The sequence below is a fragment of the Cetorhinus maximus genome, chromosome 19 (assembly GCF_964194155.1).
Source record: "Cetorhinus maximus chromosome 19, sCetMax3.hap1.1, whole genome shotgun sequence".
Classification (NCBI taxonomy): Eukaryota; Metazoa; Chordata; class Chondrichthyes; order Lamniformes; family Cetorhinidae; genus Cetorhinus; species Cetorhinus maximus.
This window is the reverse complement of record NC_135897.1, coordinates 49,241,499-49,266,950: the sequence shown is the minus strand read 5'-3', so window position 1 is coordinate 49,266,950 and position 25,452 is coordinate 49,241,499. Positions and strand designations below refer to the sequence as shown.

The 25,452-nt window shown below is 44.8% G+C and overlaps 1 protein-coding gene across 1 annotated transcript in view; it reads left to right on the top strand.

Moving 5' to 3' along the window:
* The window catches only part of LOC144694192 (spermatogenesis-associated protein 16-like), a 231,216-nt gene that overhangs the window by 127,036 nt on the left and 78,728 nt on the right, over window positions 1-25,452 (top strand). The window contains exon 6 of the mRNA XM_078564549.1: window positions 20,163-20,309. Within this exon, the coding sequence (XP_078420675.1) occupies window positions 20,163-20,309 (147 nt within the window). The remainder of the gene's footprint in view (window positions 1-20,162; window positions 20,310-25,452) is intronic.

Genomic DNA, 25,452 nt, shown 5'->3' with positions numbered 1-25,452 from the left:
AAATGCTGGCCTAACCAGTGATGCCCACATCCCATGAATGAATAAGAAAATTGACATGACCAAGAGTCGAGAGGGAGATGCTCATGGCTTAGGCTGAGTAACACATAGGCCAAAATTTTCCGTTGGCAGGCAGAGCAGGAGAGGACGTGGGCAGGCGCGGACCCGATCGGCGTCTGCGATCGGGGCTGTGTCACTGTTTTGCGCAGGCGGGCCAATTAAGGCCCGCCCAGTGCATTTCCGACTCCCATGGATAGCGGGAATGTGCAGGCTGTGGCGGGCGCGCACAGACTGCCGAGTCCAATGGCGACCCAGCAGTCTGTTTAAAAGAAGGCCTGGCAGCCTCCTGTAGGCTGCTCACAATGCCCACCTGGAGATCCAACCGCAGGAGCTCTGCTCCGCAGGGCACTCTGGAGCAGGGCAGGCTGCAGGGTCTGCCACAGGAGCAGGGCAATCTGCAGGGCATTGGCCCCCTGCTTTACTGATGATTGCCTTGCTGCCCTCCTTGAGGGGGTAGCAGAACGGCGGGAGGTGCTGGTTCCCCAGGATGGGAGGAGGAGGCCCTCCCACATGACGAAGTATCCTGGGAGGAGGTGGCGGAGCTGATGAGCTCCCGCGACATGGTGCGGCGCACCTGGATCCAGTACCGTAAACGTTTCAACGATTTGCGCTCTGGAAGGGTGAGTACCATGTTGGCATTGGGCGTTTAGCCCAGCAGGTAGCCTTAGCCTTTGAGGCCCCTCCCCCCCCACCAAGTCCTACTGTCGTGACTGCATTGAATCATGTTGGGCATTTCTTGTATACTGGGTGGGCAAGCAGATAGTGCCCATGCTTACATCAGCCTCAGTGGCTCATGAGGAGATGGGTTCTCCCCAGCACCATGTGTTGCTCTTAGTCACACATGACTAGTCTGGGGGCAACCTGCAGGAGATGCAGCTAGGCACATACTCAGAACTCCAACACATGTCCTATTCACGGTGATGAGATTGTGGAAGGGGAGCCTCAAGGTCTTGTGGTCAAGAGCCATCTGCTGCCCTCGACGCCGCACCTAGTTGCGCTTCCTTGCTATGGGAGCTAAGACCATGTGTTTCCTCAAATGGTGGACACAGAATGTGTCCAAGGTGGCCGTTGGAGGGGGATTGGGAGCAGGCATACTATCTTTTTGTGACTGATCAGCATTAGCATGGAGAGGAGGCACTGGAAGCCTGATATGGGCCACTGTGGTTGGGGTGTGGCGTGCACATACAGAGTCCATGTGCGATTAGCCGCAATGAATGGTCTTCTCTGTTTTTCAGGAGAAAAACGCTCACAAAGCCTGTGAGCGTTTGCAGACTGGAGGCGGCAAGGCCCAGCTGATGATTTTGAGCTGATTTGAGCTGGAGGCCCTGGAGCTTGAGAGGCGTCATGCGCCCAGCTCCACAGGTGTCGGTGAGGCTGGGGTGGAATGGCCAGGTATTTGAGGTCCACAGTGACATCCGTTCTGTCTTCCCACCATCCATAGCACTGATGATTGTTTGAATTGTTATTGTTGCAACATTGCTCATTCACAGACTGATAGAGTCAGAGGTGTGGGTCATAGACAAAGGTCCCTCGGCCCTTCGAAGATGCGCATGTCAACCACCTTCCAAAGTCGCCTTATCCCATTTCCAACCACTATCCCCATGGCCTTGTATGCCATGGTATCGCAACTGCACATCCAAATACTTATTACATGTTAGGAGGGTTTCTGCGTCTACCACCCTTTCAGGCAGTGCGCCCCACATTGCTGTGTGCAAAAGTTCCTCATCACCTCACCTGTCAACCTCATACCCCTTACCTTAAATCAGTGCCACCAGGTTAGTCATCCCTCCGCCAAGGGGAAAAGTTCCTTTCTGTTGACCCTATCTGTGCCCCTCATAATGTTATAAAGCTCAATAATGTCACCCCTCAATCTCCTCTGCTCCAGGGGAAATATCCCCAGTCTATGCTATGTCTCCTCATAACTCCAACTCTCCAGCCCAGCTTGCATCCTGGTTCAGCGACCTCTGCACTCTCTCCACTCCAATCACATCCTTCCCGTGAAGCACATATCACAGCTGCACATAGAACTATAGCTGTGGCCTAGGCAGTGTTTTCTGCACTTGCAACATGACCTCCCTGTTCCTATATTCTATTCCTCGGCTAATAAAGGCAAGTATGGCATTTACTTTCTTAAACGCCTTATGTACCTGTCTCGCTACCTTAACGGGCCTGTCGACTTGCCCAGCAAGGTCCCTCTGATCCTCCCTACTTTCCACTGTGCTACCATTCATCATGTATTCCCGTACCTTGTTCCTCCTGCCCAAGTGCATCACCTCACACTTATCCACATAACATTCCATTTGGCATTCTTCAGGCTATCTGACCAGCCCGTCTGTATCCGCCTGTAATGTTTGGGTCTCCTCCTGACTATTTACCACCCACCAATATTCGTCTCCATAGGTTCTGGAAGGTTGAGCGCCTAATGAGCCTGGGGGAAAGGGATGAAGTGTGTCGCTGTGTGCACGCTAACTGATCCACTGTCCTTGTTGTTATTTTCAGCATCATCAGAGCCTGTTGACCGGGAGCAAATACAGATGCCCCCCCTCACACCTGAGGGCCCTCAACTGTCACCTGTGTCACACCATTTCTGAGAGGTGAGCACCAGCGCAGATACTAGCACATCGGTGGGAATTGCAACATCGGCTAGTGTCCTGGGGCACAGTGGAGAGAGCACTTCACAATCGCTGGAGGAGCTGGCAGAGACAGAGAGTGCCGATGGTGCCAGTAGCTGGAAGAATGCATGGGACCAGGCACATGCTGAGTTGAGGCGTGATGATGTGCCTCTGGAGTCGTCCGCGACGCAGCAGCTGCAGGAAATGCGGCCAGGTGTGCAGGAGCATCTTGGAGTGTTGCATGAGACGATGCTTCGCTTGGTGTCCGTGGTGGAGGAGTCCACGTGGAGCATCACTGATGCAATGAGCCTTATGGCAGAGCGTCATGCTTCCTCCATGGAGAGAGTGGCGATTCTCGTGGAGAGGGGCTTCCAGGAGAACAAGCAGCTTCTCCTGGAGTTACGCTCGGACCTGCAAGCCCTCTCAGCGCTAGTGGCCACAGCTAGTCATTGCCAATGTGGGAGATGGTGTGCACTTCAAGCTTCCCAGCTCGTTGCCCATCCATCGACGGTGAGCAGGGAGGTCCGGGACGACCTCATGTCAGCGGAGCAGCTGCCTGTCGTATCTGGGGGCCCCTCTCACGGCGCTCTGGATGAGGGCAACAGCTGCTCCGCCCCTCTCCCAGTGACCGCTTCATTGGGTGAGGCTGCGACGACTGGGCAAATGCCAGCTGTGAACCTGGCAGATCCCTTCCAAGCAGGGCCAGCACAGGCTCCACGGGCCAGAGAACGGCCGCCAAGGTCATCGAGGCGAATAGGACAGCAGAGTCAGCAGGCTGTCTCAGAAGCCACTCCGAGCGATGGGCCGGCACCAAGACGTAGCACCCGTAAATGTAAGTATAAGGCACCTTAGGCACACCACGAGTTTCTCACTGATGCTTTTGTGTTGGCCCTAGATTAGGGAATTATTATTTGTTTATGGTTGAAAAACATTTTGCTTTCATTTTGTGTAACCTTATGATGGAAAAAATTAAAACCAGATGTGTTACCATGGCTGAGGGTGGCTCCTTTGTTCTGCATTTGTATGTTTTACATACATGTCATGAGTGTTTGAGTGGACACTGACGTTTATGTCCAAAGCCCTTAGTTGCAGCTGATGAAGTGGCAGATGTAGCACTTAAGTGCCGACTATGGCAGCGCCAGGCAAGGCTGGTCCTCCTGATCCATTTGTGTGGAGCTAGCTGAAGGTTCATTGGATTAAAGTGTCCCGGGTGTTCCTGCCTCCTTGGCGTAGTCCCAGGTCAGCATCATTCCCCTGTGCCTCCTCATCCTCAGAATCAGTGCTGGACTCATCGTGTGTTGCCACATCCACTGCCTCAACGTCTTCATCGTCCACCGCATCTCCCCTTTCCAGCACAAGATTGTGGAGAGCGCAGCATGCCACCACTATAACCAAGGCATGATCTGGGAGCTCCTGGAGTGCACCCCTTGAGGGGTCCAGGCATCGGAAGCGCATCTTGAGAAGACCGATGGCTCTCTCCACCACAGCCTTTGTGGAGGTGTGGCTCCTATTGTACCGCTGCTCAGCTTCTGTTCTTGGATGGCAGAGAGACGTCATGAGCCACCTTCTGAGGGAATAGCCCTTTTTACCCAGCAGCCATCCACCAAGCCAAGCCAGAGCACTGAAGAGCCCCGGCACCTGGGAGTGTCTGAGGATGTAGGCGTCGTGGGAACTGCCTGGGTACCTTGCACAGACTTGTAGAATCAGCAGCCTGTGATCACGCACTATCTGCACATTCGTGGAGTGGAATCCCTTCCTGTTGACCAAGGCACCGGGCTCACCTGGCGCCTTGATGGCCACACGTGTGCAGTCCATTGCACCCTGGACATGGGGAAAGCTAGCAATGGCTGCGAAGCCCCTGGCTCACTGTGTCTGGCTTGCCTGGTCCCAGCGGAAGTGGATGAAGGTCAGTGCATGCCTGAACAGAGTGTCTGTGACTTAATTGACACAAGTATGCACAGCTGATTGGGAGACACCACAAAGATCACCCCTGAGCTCTGGAAGGAGCCAGAGGCATAGAAGTTGAGGGCAACTGTGACCTTCAGAGCCGCTGGCACGGGGTGTCTGCCCACACAGGAGAGATCTCAGGGCCAATCATCTGACAGATGTAGTTGACTGTCTCCCTTAACAGCCGGTGCCTCCTTCGGCACTGCACCTCAGTCATATTGAGGTAGCTGCTTCTCCGCCTGTATACCCTGGCAGCAGGATAGTGGCGTCTTCTGCGGCCCCTTCCACCTTGGTCTACTTCTTGGCCCTGTGCCCCTTGTGCCTGCACCTGAACTCCCAAAGGTGGCTCCCCTGGAAGCTGGTTGTGCACTCCTGGCCTCCTCCTTATTCTAGCCCTCCCTTCCTCCTCAGAAGAGCTGCCTCCAGTGGACATGTCAGAACCCACACCCAGGCTGAAGGGAGGCCTCCGGAAAGCTGCAGGCCCCCGGTAAATATTACTGATTGCAGAGTGCTGACCTGAAGGTTCAAAGTGCACAGAAAGCTGCTGGAATTTGTTCTGAACTGCTACAGATCACAGGCAAGTTTAAAAAACTTCCTGCAATAAATACTCAGACCAGATTGACAACCCCACTGAGCCCTCTTATCCCGCCTGTGGATGAGTTTTATTAAAAAGTCTCTTATCCGCCTGCCTGTTGTGCCCATGCGCCGACCCGATTGCCAATTTAAGGGCCTTAACTAGCCCGTTAATGGCGGGCGAGTGTCGAACTTCATCGCGTGCACGCCCAGCGAAATATTGCAATGGCGTGTGGTGACATCAGGACTCTTGCCCGCACGTCAAGCAGAAAATTCTGCCCATAGTCTTGTATATTTGTATATAGTTGTGTTTATCCAATAAACCACTTATAGTTCATACCTATGTCACAGCAATTGTTCCTTAGCTAGTCGCAACCAACATACAACATGCTGGCAGCTGTGAAGGACCCCAAAATCTCTGAAAATCAACTTTGAAAGCAGAGCTGGCTAAAGTGAATTGGCAAATTAGGTTAAGGAATAGGCCAGTAGAGATGCAGTGGCAAACATTGAAGGGGATATTTCAGAATACACAGAATAGATACATTCCAACAAGTAAGAAAAAGTCCAAGGGACGGGCACACTATCCATGGTTAACTAGAAAGGTTAAAGATAGTATCAAACTTAAAGAAAAAGTATATAATTGTGCAAAGATAGGTGGAAGGCCAGAAGATTGGACAGAATATAAGGAACAGTAAAGGATGACTAAAAGATTAATAAGGAGAGAAAAATTGGAGTACAAGAGAAAGCTAGTCAGAAATATAAAAACAGATCGTAAGAGTTTCTATAAATATTTTAAAAAGAAACGAGTTAACAAAGTGAGCGCTAGTCCTAAAGAAAGTGAGTCTGGAGCATTGATAATGAAAAACAAGGAAATGGCAGATGAATTGAAAGGGATTTTGCATCAGTCTTCAATATAGAGGATACAAGTAACATCCCAGAAGCACCTATAAATGAGGAAATGGAACGTAGGGAGGATCTCAGGAAAATTACAATCACCAGAGAAGTGGTACTGAGTAAATTGTTGGAGCTGCAGGCTGACAAGTGCCGGGGTCCTGTTGGACTTCATCCTAGGGTCTTAAAAGAAATGGCTAGTGAGGTAGTTGATGCATTGGTTTTAATTTTCCAAAACTCCCTTTGGGGAAGGTCCTTTTAGATTGGAAGATAGCAAATGTAACTCCATTATTTAAAAAGGGAGGGAGGCAGAAAGCGGGAAACTACAGGCCAGTTAACTTAACATCTGTCATAGGGAAAATGTTAGAAGCAATTATTAAAGGAGCTATAGCAGGGCACTTGGATAAGTTCATGGTAATCAGGCAGTCAAAGTTCCCTTTGTGAAAGGGAAATCATGTTTAACCAACTTATTGGAGTTCTTTAAGGAAGTAACATGCTGTGGATAAAGGGGAACTGATGGATGTACTGTACTTAGATTTCCTGAAGGCATTTGATAGTGCCACATCAAAAGTTACTGTGGAAAATAAAATCTCATGGTACAAGGGGTAACACATTGGCATGGATAGAAGATTGGCTGGCTAACAAGAAGCAGTGTAGGCAGAAATGGGTATTTTTCAGGTTGGCAAGATGTAATGAGTGGTGTGCCACTGGGATCAGTGCGAGGACCTCAACTACTTACAATTTATAAAAATGACGTGGATGAAGAGATGGATGGGACGGATGCCAAATTTGCTGATGACACAATGATAGGAAAGTAAGTTGTGAAGAGGACATAAGGAGGCTACAAAAAGATATAGATAGGCTAAGTGAGTGGGCAAAGATCTGGCAAATGGAGTATAATGTAGGAAAATGTGAAATTGTCCATTTTGGACGGAAGAATAAAAGAGAAGCATATTATCTAAATGGTGAGAGATTGCAGAGCTCTGTGATGCAGAGGGATCTGAGTGTCTTAGTGCATGAATCGCGAAAGGCTAGTATACAGGTACAACAAGTAATAAGGAAAACTATTAGGATGTTATCACTTATTATGAGGGGCATTGAATACAAAAGAAGGGATGTTATGCTTCAGTTATACAGAACACTTGTGAGACCACATCTGGAATACTGGGTACAGTATTGGTCACCTTATTTAAGGAAGGATGTGAATGCATTGGAAGCAGTTCAGAGAAGGTTTCCCAGACTAATACCTGGAATGGACGGGTTGTCTTATGAGGAATGGTTGGACATGCTCAGTTTGTATCCGCTGGAGTCTGGAAGAGTAAGAGGCAATTTGATTGAAACATAAAATCCTGAGGGGTCTTGACAGGGCAGATATGGAGAGAATGTTTCCTCTTGTGGGAGAATCTAGAACTAGGGGTCACTATTTAAAAATAAGGGGTCACCCATTTAAAACGGAAATGAGGCAAAGATTTTTCTCTGAGGGTCGTGAGTCTTTGGAACTCTTCCTGAGAAGGTGGTAGAAGCAGAATCTTTAAGGCAGAGGTGGATAGACTCTTGCTAAGCAAGGGAGTGATAGGTTATCGGGCTCGGTGGGATGCAGATTTGAGGTTACTGTCAGATCAGCCTTGATCTTATTAAATGGAGGAGCAGGCTCAAGGGGCTGAATGGCCTACTGCTACTCCTTGTTAGTATGTTAAAAAAGTTTGCAAGTCGGACCTGAAAAAAGGCTGCAAAAGTGAAGACTTCGGAAAGACAACTGAAAATCTCGAATGGAGCTCCGTGGAAGACATGGAGGCAGAGAGAGGCAGAAAAATCAACTGTTCAGCTTAGTAAGGGCTGCAACACAGCATGTGGTGGTCCATGAAAATCCCAATCCGGCAGCAGAGTCAGAGAACCTAGTGACAATCGAGGAGCCCTTGAAAAAGGGTCAAAATTTTCACTTTAACGGCGCAATAAGCAGAAAACACCAGGTAAATTATGTTTTTAATAAGTGCATGTTTTGATACATCCCACAGTCTGGGTCGGTACCATTACACATGGCGACAGTGAGGCAGCAATTGAGAAAAAGAAAAACAAATTGGCTGCTTAAACACAATTTCCCAGTGGGAGGAAGGCAGTGAACAGAGCTTAACAGTAAATTCCAGCAAATAGTTTAAACACTCTGCGAAGTTTGATGAACGAATACAAAAAAGGGTCAGCGACTGCAGCAGGTAATAGTGAAAGGCTGATCCGCGTGAGAAAACTATTACTGCAAGAGAAGTTTTAAAAATTAAGACGAACCTCCTGGAAGCTTAAAGCAGCTATGGATTCCAAATTCACATTACCTGAGAAATTTGGTCATATGAAAGGGCCAAATCAAACACAGAATTGGGCACTAGCTATGGAGGAAAAGAGTTTAAAGATTTGGAATTGCTTTAGGATTGAACAATAAGTCTGAGGCTGAACAAATCAATACATTACTGTACTCTATTGGAGAAATTGCGGATGATATTATGACAAGACGAGGCATCAATGAAACATCAGACAAATTTGAAGAATTCTTAAAAGCTTTTGATAATTATTCTAACTTACGGAGCAACAAGGTTCCAGAGAGGACTAAATTCAACTAAAGAGTCCAGAAACTGGGTGCACCAGTAGATGCCTTTATCAGTAGACTGGCTGAAGGCTGCAAGTATGGTGATCTTAAAACTGAGCTAATATGAGACCACATAATACGAGGCTACCTTGCTGGGAATCGGACCGGAACGGACCTGTGTGAGACAGTCAGGAGCAGAGGAGCACGCTGTTTCAGCTGCTGTGAGGCTGCAATCCAGGAAAACTAGACATTACAGGAAACTAGTAAGTTGATTGGCTGGTAAGTGCTCATTCTAAGGGACAGTGTGTGAGAAACCAGCTTAGACAGGCGAGTTAAGGTAGATCTATAAATAAAAAGAACTACGACTTTAAAATAATAAGCCAAAATTTGAAAACTTTAAAATTAAAATAAAGTAATTTAAACAAACATCTAAAACACATACCTTGTAGTTAAGAAGCATATAGCCTTTAGTTGTCAGTGGTACTAGCATTCAATAAACACAGTAAATTGTAGCATACATAAGAAGAAAGTAATTAAAATAAATTAACTAAATAACCTAAGTTATTAACGGCGGGACAGGTGTTATGTTGTAGCTGTGAGATGTAGGAGCTTTTGGACGCCAAGGCAATCCATGACAAACACGTCTGCAGGAAGTGTAAACAGCTTGAGGAATTCCGGATCAGGATTATTGATCTGGAAACTGAAATGTAGACACTGTGCAACATAAGGGAGGGGGAGAAATACCTGGATACTTTGTTCCAGAAGACAGTCACACCTCTTAGAAGAGGGTCATCTGTTTTTGCCAGCAGTGAGGGACAGAAAGATGTGTGTGTCAGTGAGACAGGTAATGGGACAAGCAGACAGCAGGGGAGGAGCCTTGGGCTTTGCAATTGTCAAACAGGTTTGTGGTGCACACAACCTATGCGGATGAAAGTGAAGTCTGCAAGGTGGATGAGCTGGCTGGCCATGACACTGTGGTACAGGAAGCCGTTCAAGCGGGGGGAGCAAAAAGGAATGTAGTGGTCGTAGGGGATAGTATACTGAGGGAGATTGACACTTCTCTGCAGCAAAGAGCAAGAGTCCAGGCTGCTATGTTGCTTGCCCAGTGCCAGGGTTTGGGACATCTGCTCAGGGCTGGAGAGGAAATTGCAGTGGGTGGGGGAGGATCCAGTTGTCGTGGTCCATGTAGGTACCAATAACATAAGTAGAATTAGGAAAGAGGTTCTGCAAAGTCAGTATGAGGAGCTAGGTACCAAATTAAGAAGCAGAACCTCAAAGGTAATAATCTCTGGATTATTACCTGAGCCATGTGCAAATTTGCATAGGGCAAATAAGCTTAGAGAGACGAATGCGTGGGAGAAGTGGGTCACGGTTTGTGGGGCACTGGCATCAGTACTGGGGAAAGTGGGGGCTGTACCGCAGGGATGGCTTACACCTGAACCCTGCTGGGATGAGTGTCCACGCAAATCGCATAACTAGGGAAGTAGAGAGGGCTTTAAACTAAACGAGGGGTGAGGGATCAAGCTTGGGTAGAGGTAGCAATTCAAGGTAAAGAGTCAAGACAGAGTTCAAAATAGTAATGAGAAACGAGGGTCAGAGAGAAAAATCCTAAGAATACATCAACAGTCAAGACTAGATGTCAGTAAAGTAACAAAAAGACAAAACTGAAGGCTCTCTATCTGAATGCATGTAGCATTCATAAAGTAAATGAATTGATGGCCCACACTGAAGCAAATAAATATGATCTGATAGCAATTACAGAGATGTGGCTGCAGGACAACAAAGATTGGGTCCTTAATATTGAAGGGTACATGACATTCAAGAAGAATAGGAAGCTAGGTAAAGGTGGAGGGGTAGCACTGTTAATCAAAGAGGGCATTGGTGCAATAGTTAGAGATGACCTTGGTTCAGGAGATCAGGATGTAGAATCAGCTTGGGTGGAGATGAGGAATAGTAGGGGGAAAAAGTCAGTAGTGGGACTGGTCTAAAGGCCCCCTAACAGCAGCCACTGTGTAGGACAAAGTATTCAAGAGAAAATATTGCATTCTTGTGTTAAAGGGACGGCAATAATCATGGGTGATTTTAATCCACACATAAGCTAGAAAAATCGGATTGGCAGTAGTAGCCTGGATGAGGAGTTCTTGAAATGCTTTCAAGATAGTTTCTTAGAGCAGCATGTTCTGGAACCAACCAGAGAGCAGGTTATATTAGACTTGGTATTGTGTAACGTGACAGGGTTAATTAATGACCTCAGAGTAAAGGCACTCCTAGGTAGCAATGACCACAATATGATTGAATTTTACATCCAGTTTGAAAAGGAGAAGAGCTGGTCCAAGACTAATATCTTATACTTAAATAAGGGCAACTATGTGGGGATGAAAGCTGAGCTAGCTGAAATGAACTGGGAAACTAGGCTAGAGGATAGATCAATAGAGAAGCTGTGACAGACATTTAAGGGGATTAAAGTATTCAGAATAAATACATTCCTACTATAAAGAGAAATTCTAAGGGGAGGACCCACCATTCGTGGTTAATTAAAGATGTTAAGGAAAGCATCGAACTTAAGGAAAAAGCATACAACTCCGCAAAGATGAGTGGCAGGACAGATGATTGGACAGGATATAAAGAACGGCAGAAAATGACTAAAAGGTTAATTAGGAGAAAGAAAGTAGAATATGAGAGAAAGCTAGCTAGAGATTTAGAAATGAATAGCAAGGATTTCTGCAGGTATTTAAAAAAGAAAAGAGTAAGTAAAGTGAGCGTTGGTCCTCTAGACAGTGACAGTGGAGAGTTAATAGTAGATAACAAGGAAATGGTGGAAGAAATTAAAAAATATTTCGCTTCTGTGTTCACTATAGAGGATACCTAAAACATTCCAGTAATAGCTACAAATCAGGAGGTGAACAGGAGAAAGGAACTTGGTGAAATTGAAATCACTGGGGAAACGGTACTGAGCATATTGATGGAACTGTGGGCTGGCAAGTTTCCAGGTCCCGATGGACTACATCCTATGGTCTTAAAAGAGGTGGCTAATGAGGTAGTCAATGCGCTGGTGTTAATTTTCAAAAATTTGCTAGATTCTGGAAAGATTCCACCAGATTGGAAAGTAGCACATAGAACCCCTCTATTCAAGAAGGGAGGGAAACTATAGGCCAGTTAGCTTGGCGTCTGTCATGGGGAAGTTATTAGCATCTATCATCGAGGTTATATTTGGACACTTAGAAGAGCTCAAGGCAATTGGGAAGACTCAGCATGGTTTTGTGAAAGGAAAATCATGCTTAACCAATTTATTGGAGTTTTTTGAAGGAGTAACATGCGCAGCGGATAAAGACGTACTGTACTTGATTTCCAGAAGGCATTCGATAAGGTGCCACATCAAAGATTATTATGGAAAATAAAATTGTATGGTGTGGTGGGTAACATATTAGCATAGATAGAAGATTGGCTGACTGGCTGGCAGAAAGCAGAGAATATGCATAAGTGGGTCTTTTTCAGATTGACGAGTGGAGTCCCACAGGGGTCTGTATTGGGCCTCAACTTTTTACGATTTATATCAATGAGGGGAGTGAAGACATGGTAGCTAAATTTGCAAATGACACAAAGATAGGTAGGAAAGTATGTTGTGAAGAGGACATGAGGTTGCAGATGGATATAGATAAGTTGAGTGAGTGGTCAAAGATCTGGCAAATGGAGTTTAATGTGGGAAAATGTTGAAGTTCACTCTGGCAAGAAGAACAGAAAAGCAGAGTATTGCTTAAATGGAGAATGGCTACATAATTCTGAGGTGCAGAGGGATCTAGGTGTTCCAGTACATGAGTCACAAAAAGTTAGTATGCAGGTACAGCAAGTAATTAAGAAAGCTAATGGAATGGTATCCTTTGTTACGAGAGGGATTGAACATAAAAGTTAGGATGTTATGCTTCAGTTATACAGGGCATTGGTGAGACCGCACCTCGAATACTGTGTGTAGTTTTGGTCTCCTTATTTAAGGAAGGATGTAAATCCATTGGAGGTGGTTCAAAGGAGGTTTACTAGATTGATGCCTGGAATGAGCGGGTTGCCTTATGAGGAAAGGTTGGGCAGACTGGGCTTGTTTCCACTGGAGTTTAGAAGAGTGAGAGGTGATTTGGTTGAAGTATACAAGATGCTGAATGGCCTTGACAAGGTGGATGTGGAAAGGATGTTTCCTCTTGTGGGTGAGTCCAGAACTAGGAGGTATGGTTTTAAAATTAGGGGTCGCCCTTTTAGGACAGAGATGGGGAGAAATGTTTTTCTCTAAGGGTTGTGTGACTTTGGAATTCTCTACCTCAGAAGGCGGTGGAGGCGGGGTCATTGAATATTTTTAAGGCAGAGGTAGATAGATTCTTGTTAGGCAAGAGAATCAAAGGTATCGGGGTTAGATGGGAATGTGGAAATCAAAACACAAGAAGACCATGATCTTATTGAATGGCGGGGCAGGCTCGAGGGGCCGAATGATCTAGTCCTGTTCCTATTTCTTATGTTCACATTGTGGCCGGTGTTACTGATGACACCCTACCTGACCTACTGCAATCCAAAGAAGATTTAATTTTGGAGAAAGCAGTACAGTTGATGAGACAAACCTCGGTCAATGTTCTGCAAGCAGTGCGGAATGCTTTCATTGTAAAAGGTTTGGACATTTTGGAAAGATATGCAGAAATAAAACCTCTAGAGACACAGGATAACAAGAGAATCTTCTCACACAAGGCCATCAGTGAAATTGAGGCATCTCAACATGAGGAGGAAATGTTTCTTGGGTGAGATTGAAGACCCCACATACACATTCTGGAATGCATACATTTGTGTCAATGAACATATCACCAATTTCAAAATGGACAGAGGAGCAAGTGTGACAGTCTTGTTAGACAAAGAACAGTGGCTGAGGATAACTGAAACCCAGTTATATGGTCCAGGAGGAATCAAACTACAGGTCATAGGCATGTTGCAGGCAAAGCTCCAGTACAGGGATCAACATATACTGGAAAACAGTATATGTTGTTCGCAATCAGGAAGTTTCTCTTCTGAACCAAAATGCCTATGTAGACCTCAACCTCATCAAGTCAGCAGAGGACATCAATCAACAGACAGTCATTGATGGTACCAAATCTGAGTCCCTCAAACTGTGCAACCACACTAAATATCTGGTTTGCAACTTCAGTGCTGATTTTTTGACACTCTTCTCAGAGGCCAATAATCCAGCCCTTTTCTAGGATGATGTCCAGGAAACAGAGGGTGGGATATTCTGGCCCTGCCCAACACCAGGATCCTCCAGCTTCACTGAAAGTCAATGACCTTTTGGATGGGCCGCCGCAACCCCCGTGGTGGGTCCCGCCACAACGGGGCCGGAAGATCCCAGCCAGACAGTAAACTTGTTCTCACCGAAGAGATAATGAATCAATTGGATCAATGAGTACTTGAGTGTAACCATGATCCTTCTCACTTTGTGAGTCAGCTGAGGAAGACAAAACTCAAACAATAGAATACACTGGTACAGCACTACATTCATTCAGTGGTGAAACCTTTGTAACTGCATCCACACCTATCCATCCACCAAAAGTGGTAGTCAAGGATTCCAGCCGTCAAACAAGTCCAGAACTAGAGACAGAATTGGACCAAACAATGCCCACCTCTTCCATGTTGGAAGACACTGACCTTACTGTTACATCGGGGTTACGGGAATTTGAGAGAAAGCAAAATGTTGATCAAGTGGCTTCCCCATAGCCTCCTATTCAGCCTAAACAATTATTTCCAGGGGCAGCTGTACAGGATTATCCAAGAGTTCACAAACAGGAGGCTATGAGGAGTCTTCACTCCAGAAGTTAAGAAAGACAGACAAAACCGTCAAAAGTGAACTCAACAGACAATGATAGGGAACATATGAAATGCAAAGCGAGGGATAAAGCCACAAAATCCAGTCATGAGAGAGAAACATCAAACCGAGAGAGGTGTAACAGCAAGGCAAGGAAAAAGAGGATCAAGACTAGATCCAGATAAGAGAACCATCCATTATACATTTGGAAGAACCAGGTGTTGAGTAACAAACTGACAATGTGTAAGATACTGCACTCTTACAGAAGACCAAACAAGTCAAAGCAAAGAAGGCCACAAGGGAAGACTACCGATCTTCTAAGTCTGACAAGCACACAATCAGGGAGAATCGTGAAACCTCCAGATCAATTGAGTTTATGAAGTCAGAGACTTGGGGGGGCTTGCGGAAGTATGTAAATGTAAACTCTGCGCAAAGACTTGGGCTGAGATGTAGCATTAGGCTGTTCAAGGTTGAAAGGGTTAATGTGTGGGACTAGAGAAACAATACTGCCCACATGATGATGAAAGAGAGACATGACCAAGAGTCGAGAGGGAGAATATTCATGGCTTTGACTGAGCAACACCTAGGCCATGATTTTCCGCTTAGTGCGCGGGCACGCGCCCAGCAAGCCCGAGTGTGAAATAGCGCGCAATGATGTCGGGCCAGCGTCCTGATGTCATCACATATTCACGCAATATTTCGGTTGTCGGACGCACATGGGAGTCGGCAGCACGCCCGCCGACAATTAAGAGGCCTATTAAGGCCATTAATGAATTAATTAAGTGCTATTTTTCACTGCCTGTCCAACCTATCATTTGGCAGGCGGGCGAATTAGCCAGGCAGCATTTGGATTTTTTCGGACGGGATGAGATTACTGACATTAATTTTTAAAAATACAAATGTTTTCACATCATTTTTATTATGTTTCTGTTCATGTGAGTGAGTTCTATGTGGGGACATTTTTTTCTGATTTTCAAAACCTTAATTTTTCATTTTAAAATTCTTCAGACCCCTGAGGCAACATCCTGCCTTTAGGGAGCTTTCAGTGCATGCTCCTCCGTGCATGTGCAGACTTTTGCACTCGCCCTCCTCCCGCCCGCACCCCAGCAGCGCTGAGCTATTCAACACGCCTTTCACACTGGTTGGCTGTTAGTTGGTCAGCCAGCTTGAAAATGCGGTTGGGCGCCGATTGTGGGCGGCGGGCCGTTTCCCAGTCGCCCCCTGGCCCACCTGTCCGCCACACCCGCCCAGTGACCCAAAAATCCTGCCCCTAGTCTTGTATATCTGTATATAGTTATGCTTATCCAATAAACTAGTTGTCAATCAGATGTATCCATAGGGAGAATTTTCTCCCCTTCGGGGGTGGGGGGTGCTGAGCGGGAGTGGGCACGCAGCCGATTGTCACGCGCCGACATTTTACATTGGGCGGGTCAATTAAGGCCCGCCCAATGTGACGCGCGCCCAGAAGCGTTGAGTGCTCCCTGTGTGGGCGGGGGGAGTAGGCTGAGCTGGGGCCTGCGCTCTTTCGCACGTGTGCACGAAAGAACGCAGAAATCTCCCTGAGGCACAGAGGCCATTTAAAAACTAATTAAAATACTTAATGGAGCTGAGGTTGGACGGGCAGCTCCGTTAAGTATTTTAATTAGTTTTTAAATGGCCTTAATAGGCCTTTGACAGTTCGGTGGACATGCAGCTGACCCTGGTGTGCGCCTGCTGAACTGAAAATCAGAATGATGCGTGGTGACGTCGGGACACACGCCCGACGTCACCGCGTGTCACTTTACGCATCGGTGAGCGAGGCCCGCCCCCACATACCGACCAGAAGATTCTGGCCCATGTCTCAACAATCATTTCTTAGCCAGTCACAACCAACATACAACACTAAGGTCTGAAAAGTTTGATAGTTTAGTTAGCGTTCATACTGTAGGGTACAGGGCACGTAGAAGCCGTAGGCCCAAGATAAATTATGTCACCCAGGAGGGCTTACTTATTTAATAAGTATTATGTTACTGATATAAGATCAAGTTCCATTCACAAAGGATTGATCCCAAAGACACACAAGCCATAAAAGTTATTGATTAGAATAGCTAGTTGGAATACCAGAGGAATCAGTCATATAAAGTGGCTACTCTTGCCCTTCACGCCGTTAGTGAGTCAGTGAGAAGTTTCTAAGTTTATTCTAAAGCAATTCAAATCTTTAAAGTAAGAATGATTTTCGTCAGTACATCCAGTGGGGGTTTTAAGGGGAGGGAAAGGGGGAGGTTCTCATTCAAGGTGATAGCTTTAATTGAAAGCTTGGCAAACAAATCTTAAATGCAGAGAGTTAGGGGAGGGTGTCTGGTCAGTTTTGGTCTTTTTATCTCTCTCTGGAGAAGTCAGTTAAGAACAGTCTGTGTCTCTAACTGCCTGAGACACGGATGACTTACTTTTACTCCAGCCAGTGAAGGAAGGTCTGAGATTTCAGCTGTGACATGCACCCCATTATGAAGACTAGCACAGGTTAGTTTAGGCAATACTAAACTATTTCTAAAATAAGAGATAAAAACAAAAAGCTAAAAGCTACTGCGGATGCTGGAAATCCAAAACAAAAACAGAATTACCTGGAAAAACTCAGCAGGTCTGGCAGCATCGGTGGAGAAGAAATCAGTTGACGTTTCGAGTCCTCACGACCCTTCGGCAGAACTGAAGTATAGTTAGGAGAGAGGTGAAATATAAGCTGGTCTAAGGTGGGGGGCGGGGGGAGAGAGAAGTTGAGGGTGGGGTGGTTGTGGGGATAAGCAAGCAGTGATAGGAGAAGATAATCAAAAGATGTCATAGACAAAAGGATCAAAGAGGTGTTGAAGGTGGTGATATTATCTAAGAAAAGTGCTAATTAAGAATGGATGGCAGGATACTCAAGGTACAGCTCTAGTGGGGGTGGGGTGGAAAGACTAACAAAGTTTTAGTTTTAGATTTAAAAATAATGGAAATAGGTGGGAAAAGAAGAATCTATATAAATTATTGAAAAAAAAGGGGGAGGGGGAAGAAACGGGTTGGGGATTGGGGGAGGGGGAGTTTAAGATCTAAAGTTGTTGAATTCAATATTCAGCCCGGAAGGCTGTAAAGTGCCTAGTCGGGAGATGAGGTGCTGTTCCTCCAGTTTGCGTTGGGCTTCACTGGAACAATGCAGCAAGCCAAGGAGAGACATGTGGGCAAGAATGGATTGCTTGCCATTTTAACACTCCACCCTGTTCTCTTGCCCACATGTCTGTCCTTGGCTTGCTGCATTGTTCCACTGAAGCCCAACGCAAACTGGAGGAACAGCCCCTCATCTTCCGACTAGGCACTTTACAGCCTTCCGGGCTGAATATTGAATTCAACAACTTTAGATCTTAAACTCCCCCTCCCCCCATCCCCACCCCGTTTCTTCCCCCTCCCCCTTTTTTTTTCAATAATTTATATAGATTCTTCTTTTCCCACCTATTTCCATTATTTTTGAATCTAAAACTAAAACTTTGTTAGTCTATCCACCCCACCCCCACTAGAGCTGTACCTTGAGTATCCTGCCATCCATTCTTAATTAGCACTTTTCTTAGATAATATCACCACCTTCAACATCTCTTTGATCCTTTTGTCTGTGACATCTTTTGATTATCTTCTCCTATCACTGCTTGCTTATCCCCACAACCACCCCACCCTCAACTTCTCTCTCCCCCCGCCCCCCACCTTAGACCAGCTTATATTTCACCTCTCTCCTAACTATACTTCAGTTCTGCCGAAGGGTCGTGAGGACTCGAAACGTCAACTGATTTCTTCTCCACCGATGCTGCCAGACCTGCTGAGTTTTTCCAGGTAATTCTGTTTTTGTTTTTATTTCTAAAATAAGTTCATCCCATTACAGAATAATACTGAAAATTTTATTTTTTATATTACAAAGAAGGATAGAATTTTGATATTTAAACTATGTTCTGTTCATTTATATATTTCATGTGAGATACATCAGTTTGTTAGTTTACAATTTATTTTGTCTCTCAAGTGTGTTTTAAGTCCATCTTCTTGAAAAACAAGAGAATGCTTATGGTGGGGGTGATGGATGCAAGATAATAGCATTTACTACATAGTGAGGGTTATGATTGTGTAATGGAACACTCTCCACATGCTTGGATGTGTGCCACTCCCATAACATTCAAGAAACTCAACACCATCCAGGAGAAAATTTGATTTCTTGATTGAAACCCCATCCAACACCCATTTCAAACCCTTCATCACCAGCACACTGTAGTTCCAGTATGTACTATCTACAAGATACACTGTGATAACTCATCAAAGCTTTTTAAAAGCACCTCCCAAACCCATGGCCTCTACCATCTAGAACGACAAGGGCAGACGGCGCAAGGGAACAACATCGCCTGCAAGTTACTTTCCAAGTCACACACCATCCTGACTTGGAAATATATTGCTGTTCCTTCATTGTCAAAATCCTGGAACTCCCTTTGTAATAACATTGTGGCTATACCTATGTAACACAGACTACAGTAATTCAAGAAGGTGGCTCAGCACTGCCTTCCTAAGGGCACTTAGTGATAAGCAATAAATGCTGGCCTTGCCAGCAACACACTCATCCCATGAAAAAATGAAGAAAGAAATCCTTGGGTTTACACTATTGTTTTACTACATACTAGGTAAAGTTACCAGATTAAAAGGAATGTGATATCTATTTAAGAGAATAGCCAGTCACTGAATCCCAGAGGATAGCTAGCACACACCTGAAGTTTTCAACTTATAAGAAGGAAAACCAACCTTTCAGAATTTAAATGCTCCCAAGTTCTTCACAATTCTGGACTTCAGGGAATCACAGATATCCCTTAAACTCTGCGGTGATAGAGCACAGTCTCAGGATATATGCTATATCATATGATGTATTTCTTTTATTTACATGTCATCATAGTATGTCTACCCAAACCAAGGAAGGCTTAAGGACAGGTAACTAGGCACAATCAATTCCTGCCCATGTACTGATCCTGCCCACTTAGAATATGCCATTTTCATGCTAAAATGGAGAGACAGTTTGGGCTGTGCTGTTCCCAGAAGACAATTTAAAGTAAAAATAGGTGGCCTAAAGGAACTGCTTTTAATTTCTTGAAAAAGATTTCAAGTTTCAAACCAATACTATATTTTATTATACAAAAGTGTTATAAAAGTATTGACAAATATTGTCTCCATGACCAAATGCACTTCAAAACTATAAAGAAAAAAATAATGTAATATCCTGCATCCAAATTAACTGAAGAGTTGAATAACAAATACGTGGGAATGTTTTTTGTTTGCCTTGGCCTTAATCTATTCTGCTATTACTAACAAATTTTCTAAAAATATTTAAGTGGTATAAAGTACAAAGGGAAAAATGTGTCAACAAGGTGCACAGACAGATGCAGACCTTTTGAGATCAGGTTTTCTGCACCCATCCGCCGCTGCGATCTTCCAGTCCCGCCGCAAGTCAATAGACTTTTGGCTGGGGCGCCGCCTCACCCGCAGCGGGTCTCGCCTGCGACGGGGCCAGAAAATCCCGGCCCAAGTCTACATTGTCAATATTGGCATCACTAATTTAGGAAATGCTGGCCTTATCATTCATTTAAGTGAAGACAGATTTAAACGGCTTGCAATAAGTAATATAATATTGAGATGTATGGTAATATTTCAGACCCCGGCACAAATCATATCCTGCCTCAGACTGTTGACTGGTCCGAAACGTTTTCCCAACACTACATGCTGCTACTTGGTTTTAAGAATCCTGAGGATGGCAACTTTTTAGAAAAGATCCTAAACAGAAGATCACCAACATTCACAGGTACAATAAGTGATAAAGAAATTGTCATTGTGAGCAACGTTCCTTCTAAGCTGCATGGGTCTGGGAATGTGCCATGTAGAAGAAAAACAAGCCGTGCAAATGCAGCAACCCCTTTCTAAGAGAAGCACATGTACATGCACAGCCACACAGCAGTCTTATGGAGTTTATACAGTGCAAGAAACCAGCTGCACACAGCGAAGGAAAATTAGAGGTGACATTGATTGTAAGTGTACTACTGTAAAATTTTGGCAGGGATTCTCCTGAACATCTGCCGCAAACAATCAGTGAAACTCTTAGAGAAACAGCACAAATTGCCTTTATACTATTTCTGTGCAATTTCCACTGGTCTTCCCCAAAGTTATGGTAGACAATTGGGGGAATCTTCATGAAAATTCTATCCCAGTATTTCTCATAATGATAACATTGGCTTAATATTAGTTACTTTAAAGTGAAATTCAGCCTAAGGTATAAAGCAGTGGCAGTGGTAGCATATTTGATTGGACAGATAGAAAGAAAAGTTAATAAGTATAATTATTTTTTATGCTGTGAAGGTAGAAGTACCTTTTCAAAAGACACTGCCATCAGTGTGATGTAACTTCTTTTATTCAATGAACCATTTTCTCTTAAGTTACTTATCATACTTCCCAAATTGAACCTTGAATTCCATACAAACCAGAAGCTACAATTCTATGGGCAGGATTTTTTAGTTCGGCGGGTGCCCGCGATTAGCGGGCCCAGGAGCGGCCGGAGAATGGATCACCAGCAGCCCCTGACAGCAATTTCACACCGGCTGGCCAACTAATGGCCAGCCAGTGTGAAACGTGCACTGAAAGGCTCAGTGCTGCTGCGTTGGGGGCGGGAGGAGGCCTTAATAGGCCTCTTAATTGTTGGTGGGCACGCGTGACAGATGGAAGCACGCCCGCCGACCGAAATATTGTGCAAGTGCATGATGATGGGACGCTCGCCTGACGTCATCACACGCTATTTGACCCTCGAGCGTGTCGGGCGTGCATCTGCATGCCAAGCAAAAAATTCTGCCCTATGGCTTTTAGTCCCAACAGAGACCTGATATCCTTTAGAAATCTCACAATTGAGCTCATTACTGCAGAGTGCACTTTATTTCTCTCCAGGTTACTCCAGCAGAAGCCATTATTAACACACCACACCTCAAGCTGCGCCTGGATTATGAATCACCCTGCTAAATTTATTCACAGAAATTAAGCAAGCACCACACATTGAGAGAAGCAGAAAAATGGCAGATAGTACAGTGATAACAGAAAAAAGCTCATGACAGGAGTGAATTAGTGACAGTCTCTCCACTGTTAGAAGGATGTTGATTTTGTTTTATTCATTCACAGGATGTGGTCTTCGCTGGCTGGGCCAGCATTTATTGCCCATCCCTAGTTGCCCTTGAGAAGGTGGTGGTGAGCTGCCTTCTTGAACTGTTGCAGTCCATGTGCTATAGGTACACCCACAGTGCTGTTAAGAAGGGAGTTCCAGGATTTTGACCCAGCGACAGTGAAGCAAATGGCTATTTATTTCCAAGTCAGGCTGGTAAGTGACTTGGAGGTCAGTCCTCTCAGCTCCAGGACATGACTGCAGGAGTTCCTCAGGGTAGTGTCCTCAGCCCAACCAACTTCAGCTGCTTCATCAATGACCTTCCTTCCATCATAAGGTGAGAAGCGGGGATGTTCGCTGATGATTACACAATGTTCAGCATCATTTGCGACTCCTCAGATACTGAAGCAGTCCATGTCCAAATGCAGCAAGACCTGGACAATATCCAGGCTTGGGCTGACAAGCGGCAAGTAACATTTGTGCCACAGAAGTGCTAGGCAAGACCATCTCCAACAAGAGAGAATCCAACCATCGTCCCTTGATGTTCAATGGCATTATCATCACTGAATCCCCCACTATCAACATCCTGGGGGTTACCATTGACCAGAAACTAAACTGGACTAGCCATATAAATACTGTGGCTACAAGAGCGGGTTAGAGACTAGCAATCCTGTGATGAGTAACTCACCTCCTAACTCCCCAAAGCCTCTCCACCATCTATAAGGCACAAGTCAGGAGTGTGATGGAATACTCCCCACTTGTCTGGATGAGTACAGCTCCCACAACACTCAAGATGCTTGACACTGTCCAGGACAAAGCAGCCTGCTTGATTGGCACCACATCCACAAACATTCACTCCCTCCACCAACGACGCACAGTTGCAGTGGTATGTACCATCTACAAGATTCACTGCAGGAATTCACAACGGCTGCTTAGACAGCACCTTCCAAACCCACGACCACTACCATCTACAAGGACAAGGACAGCAGATAGATGGGAACACCACCACCTTGTGAGAACTTCTGTCTTTGCTTGTCATTCTATGTTCTGATTTTCATCTCTTCAGATATCTGTTTGGAAATGTAATGTTTTTCCAGGGTTTGTTCCAAATGTGCAACTGTTTTCTTCAGTGCTGCAGTTTGTTTCTTGTACCTTTCAGCTTCCTCCTGGAATATTGAATGTTCCTGAGCCTTCTTTGCCAACTGGTTCTTCAGTTCTTTCAGACTGATGTTAAATTCATTGTGTTCCACTTCGTAATGTTCCAGAGGAACAAAATCTGACCTGAGGGATCCTTGTAATTTGAAGCTGCTTCAACAGGTTTTCCTTTTCATTACGAAGCTCAATGACTTCATCTGGTAAATTACAAGAAAACTCAAGGGTCTCATTGAGCTTGTTCTGTTGTTCTGCTGTTCAAGGTAGTCTTTATTCCATTATGTTGTTGAAGGGTAATGTACTGTGCAGAATAAGCTTCAATTACATCATCCAGGCCCGATAGAATTGAGGGTTGTTAGTTCCTCCTGGTACCTTTGTGACATCTTTGAAATTTGTTTGTTTAAGATCTCAAACAGTTTGGTTCATTGCAGATTTTAGCTTATCGTGCATTTTCAAAGTTATATACTTTTTCAAAGGCATATAGCTTGAATCTTGCACTTCGAATCCTCCAGTTCAGCTTTGATATGAACATTTTCTGGCTTTACTTCTGCCTTTTCTTACTTTGCCTGCCACAGAGCTTTTTCCTTGTCATTCACTGACAGCTGCTGGTATAGTTCTGGAAACATGTCAGGGTCTTCAAAAAGATATTCCTTTGGAACTTCTGGAAAGTTCCCTGCCTCTCTGGCACCCTCGTGTAATTTGTTCAGGTACTGTGTTTCCCCTTTCATAATTTTGCTGGGGGCTTTCTATACCTCTTTTTAAGCACTGCACTCTCAACTTGAAGATTAAAATATTTGTTAAATGCTGTTACTAGTTCCTCGAGGCTGGTTGCGGATTCATGAATACCTTGCATTAGGATAAGGCGGTTCACAAGATCACCAAACCAATATAAAAAGGCAGTAATCTGGGCTTCCTCTGTTTTTACTGAGACCTAAGGTATCCCAGAAATGTGAAAAATCGCTTCTCAAAAATGCTACATTTCACATTGGGTTTGGTCCTTGGATAGTCCAAATTGAGTTGGAAGTATGAATTGTGATCCCTGTTAAAAAGAAATTAATTTTATGTGCAGCTTTAAGAGCTTACAGACTTTCAAAATGGCCTCACCATTGACTTCGAGACAAGGAGATTTCCTGTGCTTGCCGGTTGTGGTGGGCTCCGCAAAATGGCAATGGCGCGCTTCTTGAAGAAGATTCTTAATAATGGCTGCCTGGATTGGCTGTGAGCCAACTTCTTTCATTCTGTGGTTTGCTATGCCAATTAAAGAGGCGTTCGAATTTAAAGTTATGCTTAAACAAACACAGAAAATAGAGGAGACAATTCATGGTCTGAAGTTGAACTCTCTCCTCTATCTTCGCCCCTTTTTTTTATCCCTTTTTTCAAAATTCATTTTTATTTTTTATCCACTTATTTTTATTCATTTTTATTTTTATTCATTTATCCATTGTTTTATCCCCCTCTTTATCCCATTTTCGATCCTTTTTCCCCACCACTGCTTCATCCCTCCACCCCCCCGCCACAAGGGCCATCTGTTTACTTATTCATGTTCTTTTCAGAGTACTTACCCTTGTTCTCCTATTATCACATTGTGCTTTCTTACCTTTGCCACTATCAGCACCTTTTTTTAGCCCTTACCACTACCAATAACACTCCCTTTGTCCTTTTGTTCATGACATCTTTGTCAATCTCTCCTTTGTCCCTACTTATCACTGGCCTTTTATCCAGCTTCACCTGCTCCACCCACCTTAAACAGTATACATTTAATCAAATTTTTACTTCTTTGTAGCTCTGAAGGTCATAAAGACTCGAAATGTCAATTCTGTTTCTCTCTCCACAGATGGTGTCAGACCTGCTGAGTTTTTCCAGCGTTTTCTGTGTTTGTTTCAGATTTCCAGAATCGCAGTATTTTGCTTTTATTGTTAAAGTTATGCTTGCCATTCTCCAAACTGGACAGTTGTGACATTCCTGAGAGCTATAAATAATTAATTCTTTTTTCTTATCTTACAAATTCAGAGGCCACATGTTGGGACTCCAACTGGAGAATTGGGTGTTAGCAATAGGCTTTCCTCCAACAGTGCCTCTGACACTGAATTAGGGGAAGGGTTCTCAGGAATAGCTGCAACCTGGAACTTAAAAAGACTTAGCTCTCCTTTGCAGGTTCTGTGGACTCTGCGCTCTGAAGTTGGACTTCCAAGGGAGATTCAATGGAGTCTTCTGCTGCAGTATAAGTCTCTGCCCTCAGCTTCCAGGCTTTTTCACTGGAGCGTTTTCTGGCAAAGTTTCTCTGTGTCTTCAGCTTCAGTTTGGAGGTCAGAAATTGCATTGAATTTTTTTTCTTAGTTTTCTAGCATCTCAGCTTGTTTCAGCACTTTGGTGAGGCTAAGGGTTTTTGATCCCCAACTGCCACCAGTTGGTTACAGAACAGTGTATTTTAAAGAAGTCTTCGTAGTCTTCAGTAGCTTAACTGTAAGTCTTTAGTAACTACTAGAACTATTTAAATATATACAGTAAATGGTCCATGCTTGGGTCTCAGCCCGTCTCTGCTCACACCACACTGACCTTTGGGTCTGGGTCAGTGCCTTCATCCATCACTGTGGGCGGTACTGTTCTCAGTCCCAAATTAACCCTGTATGTGCCAAAGCGTTATACTACAACT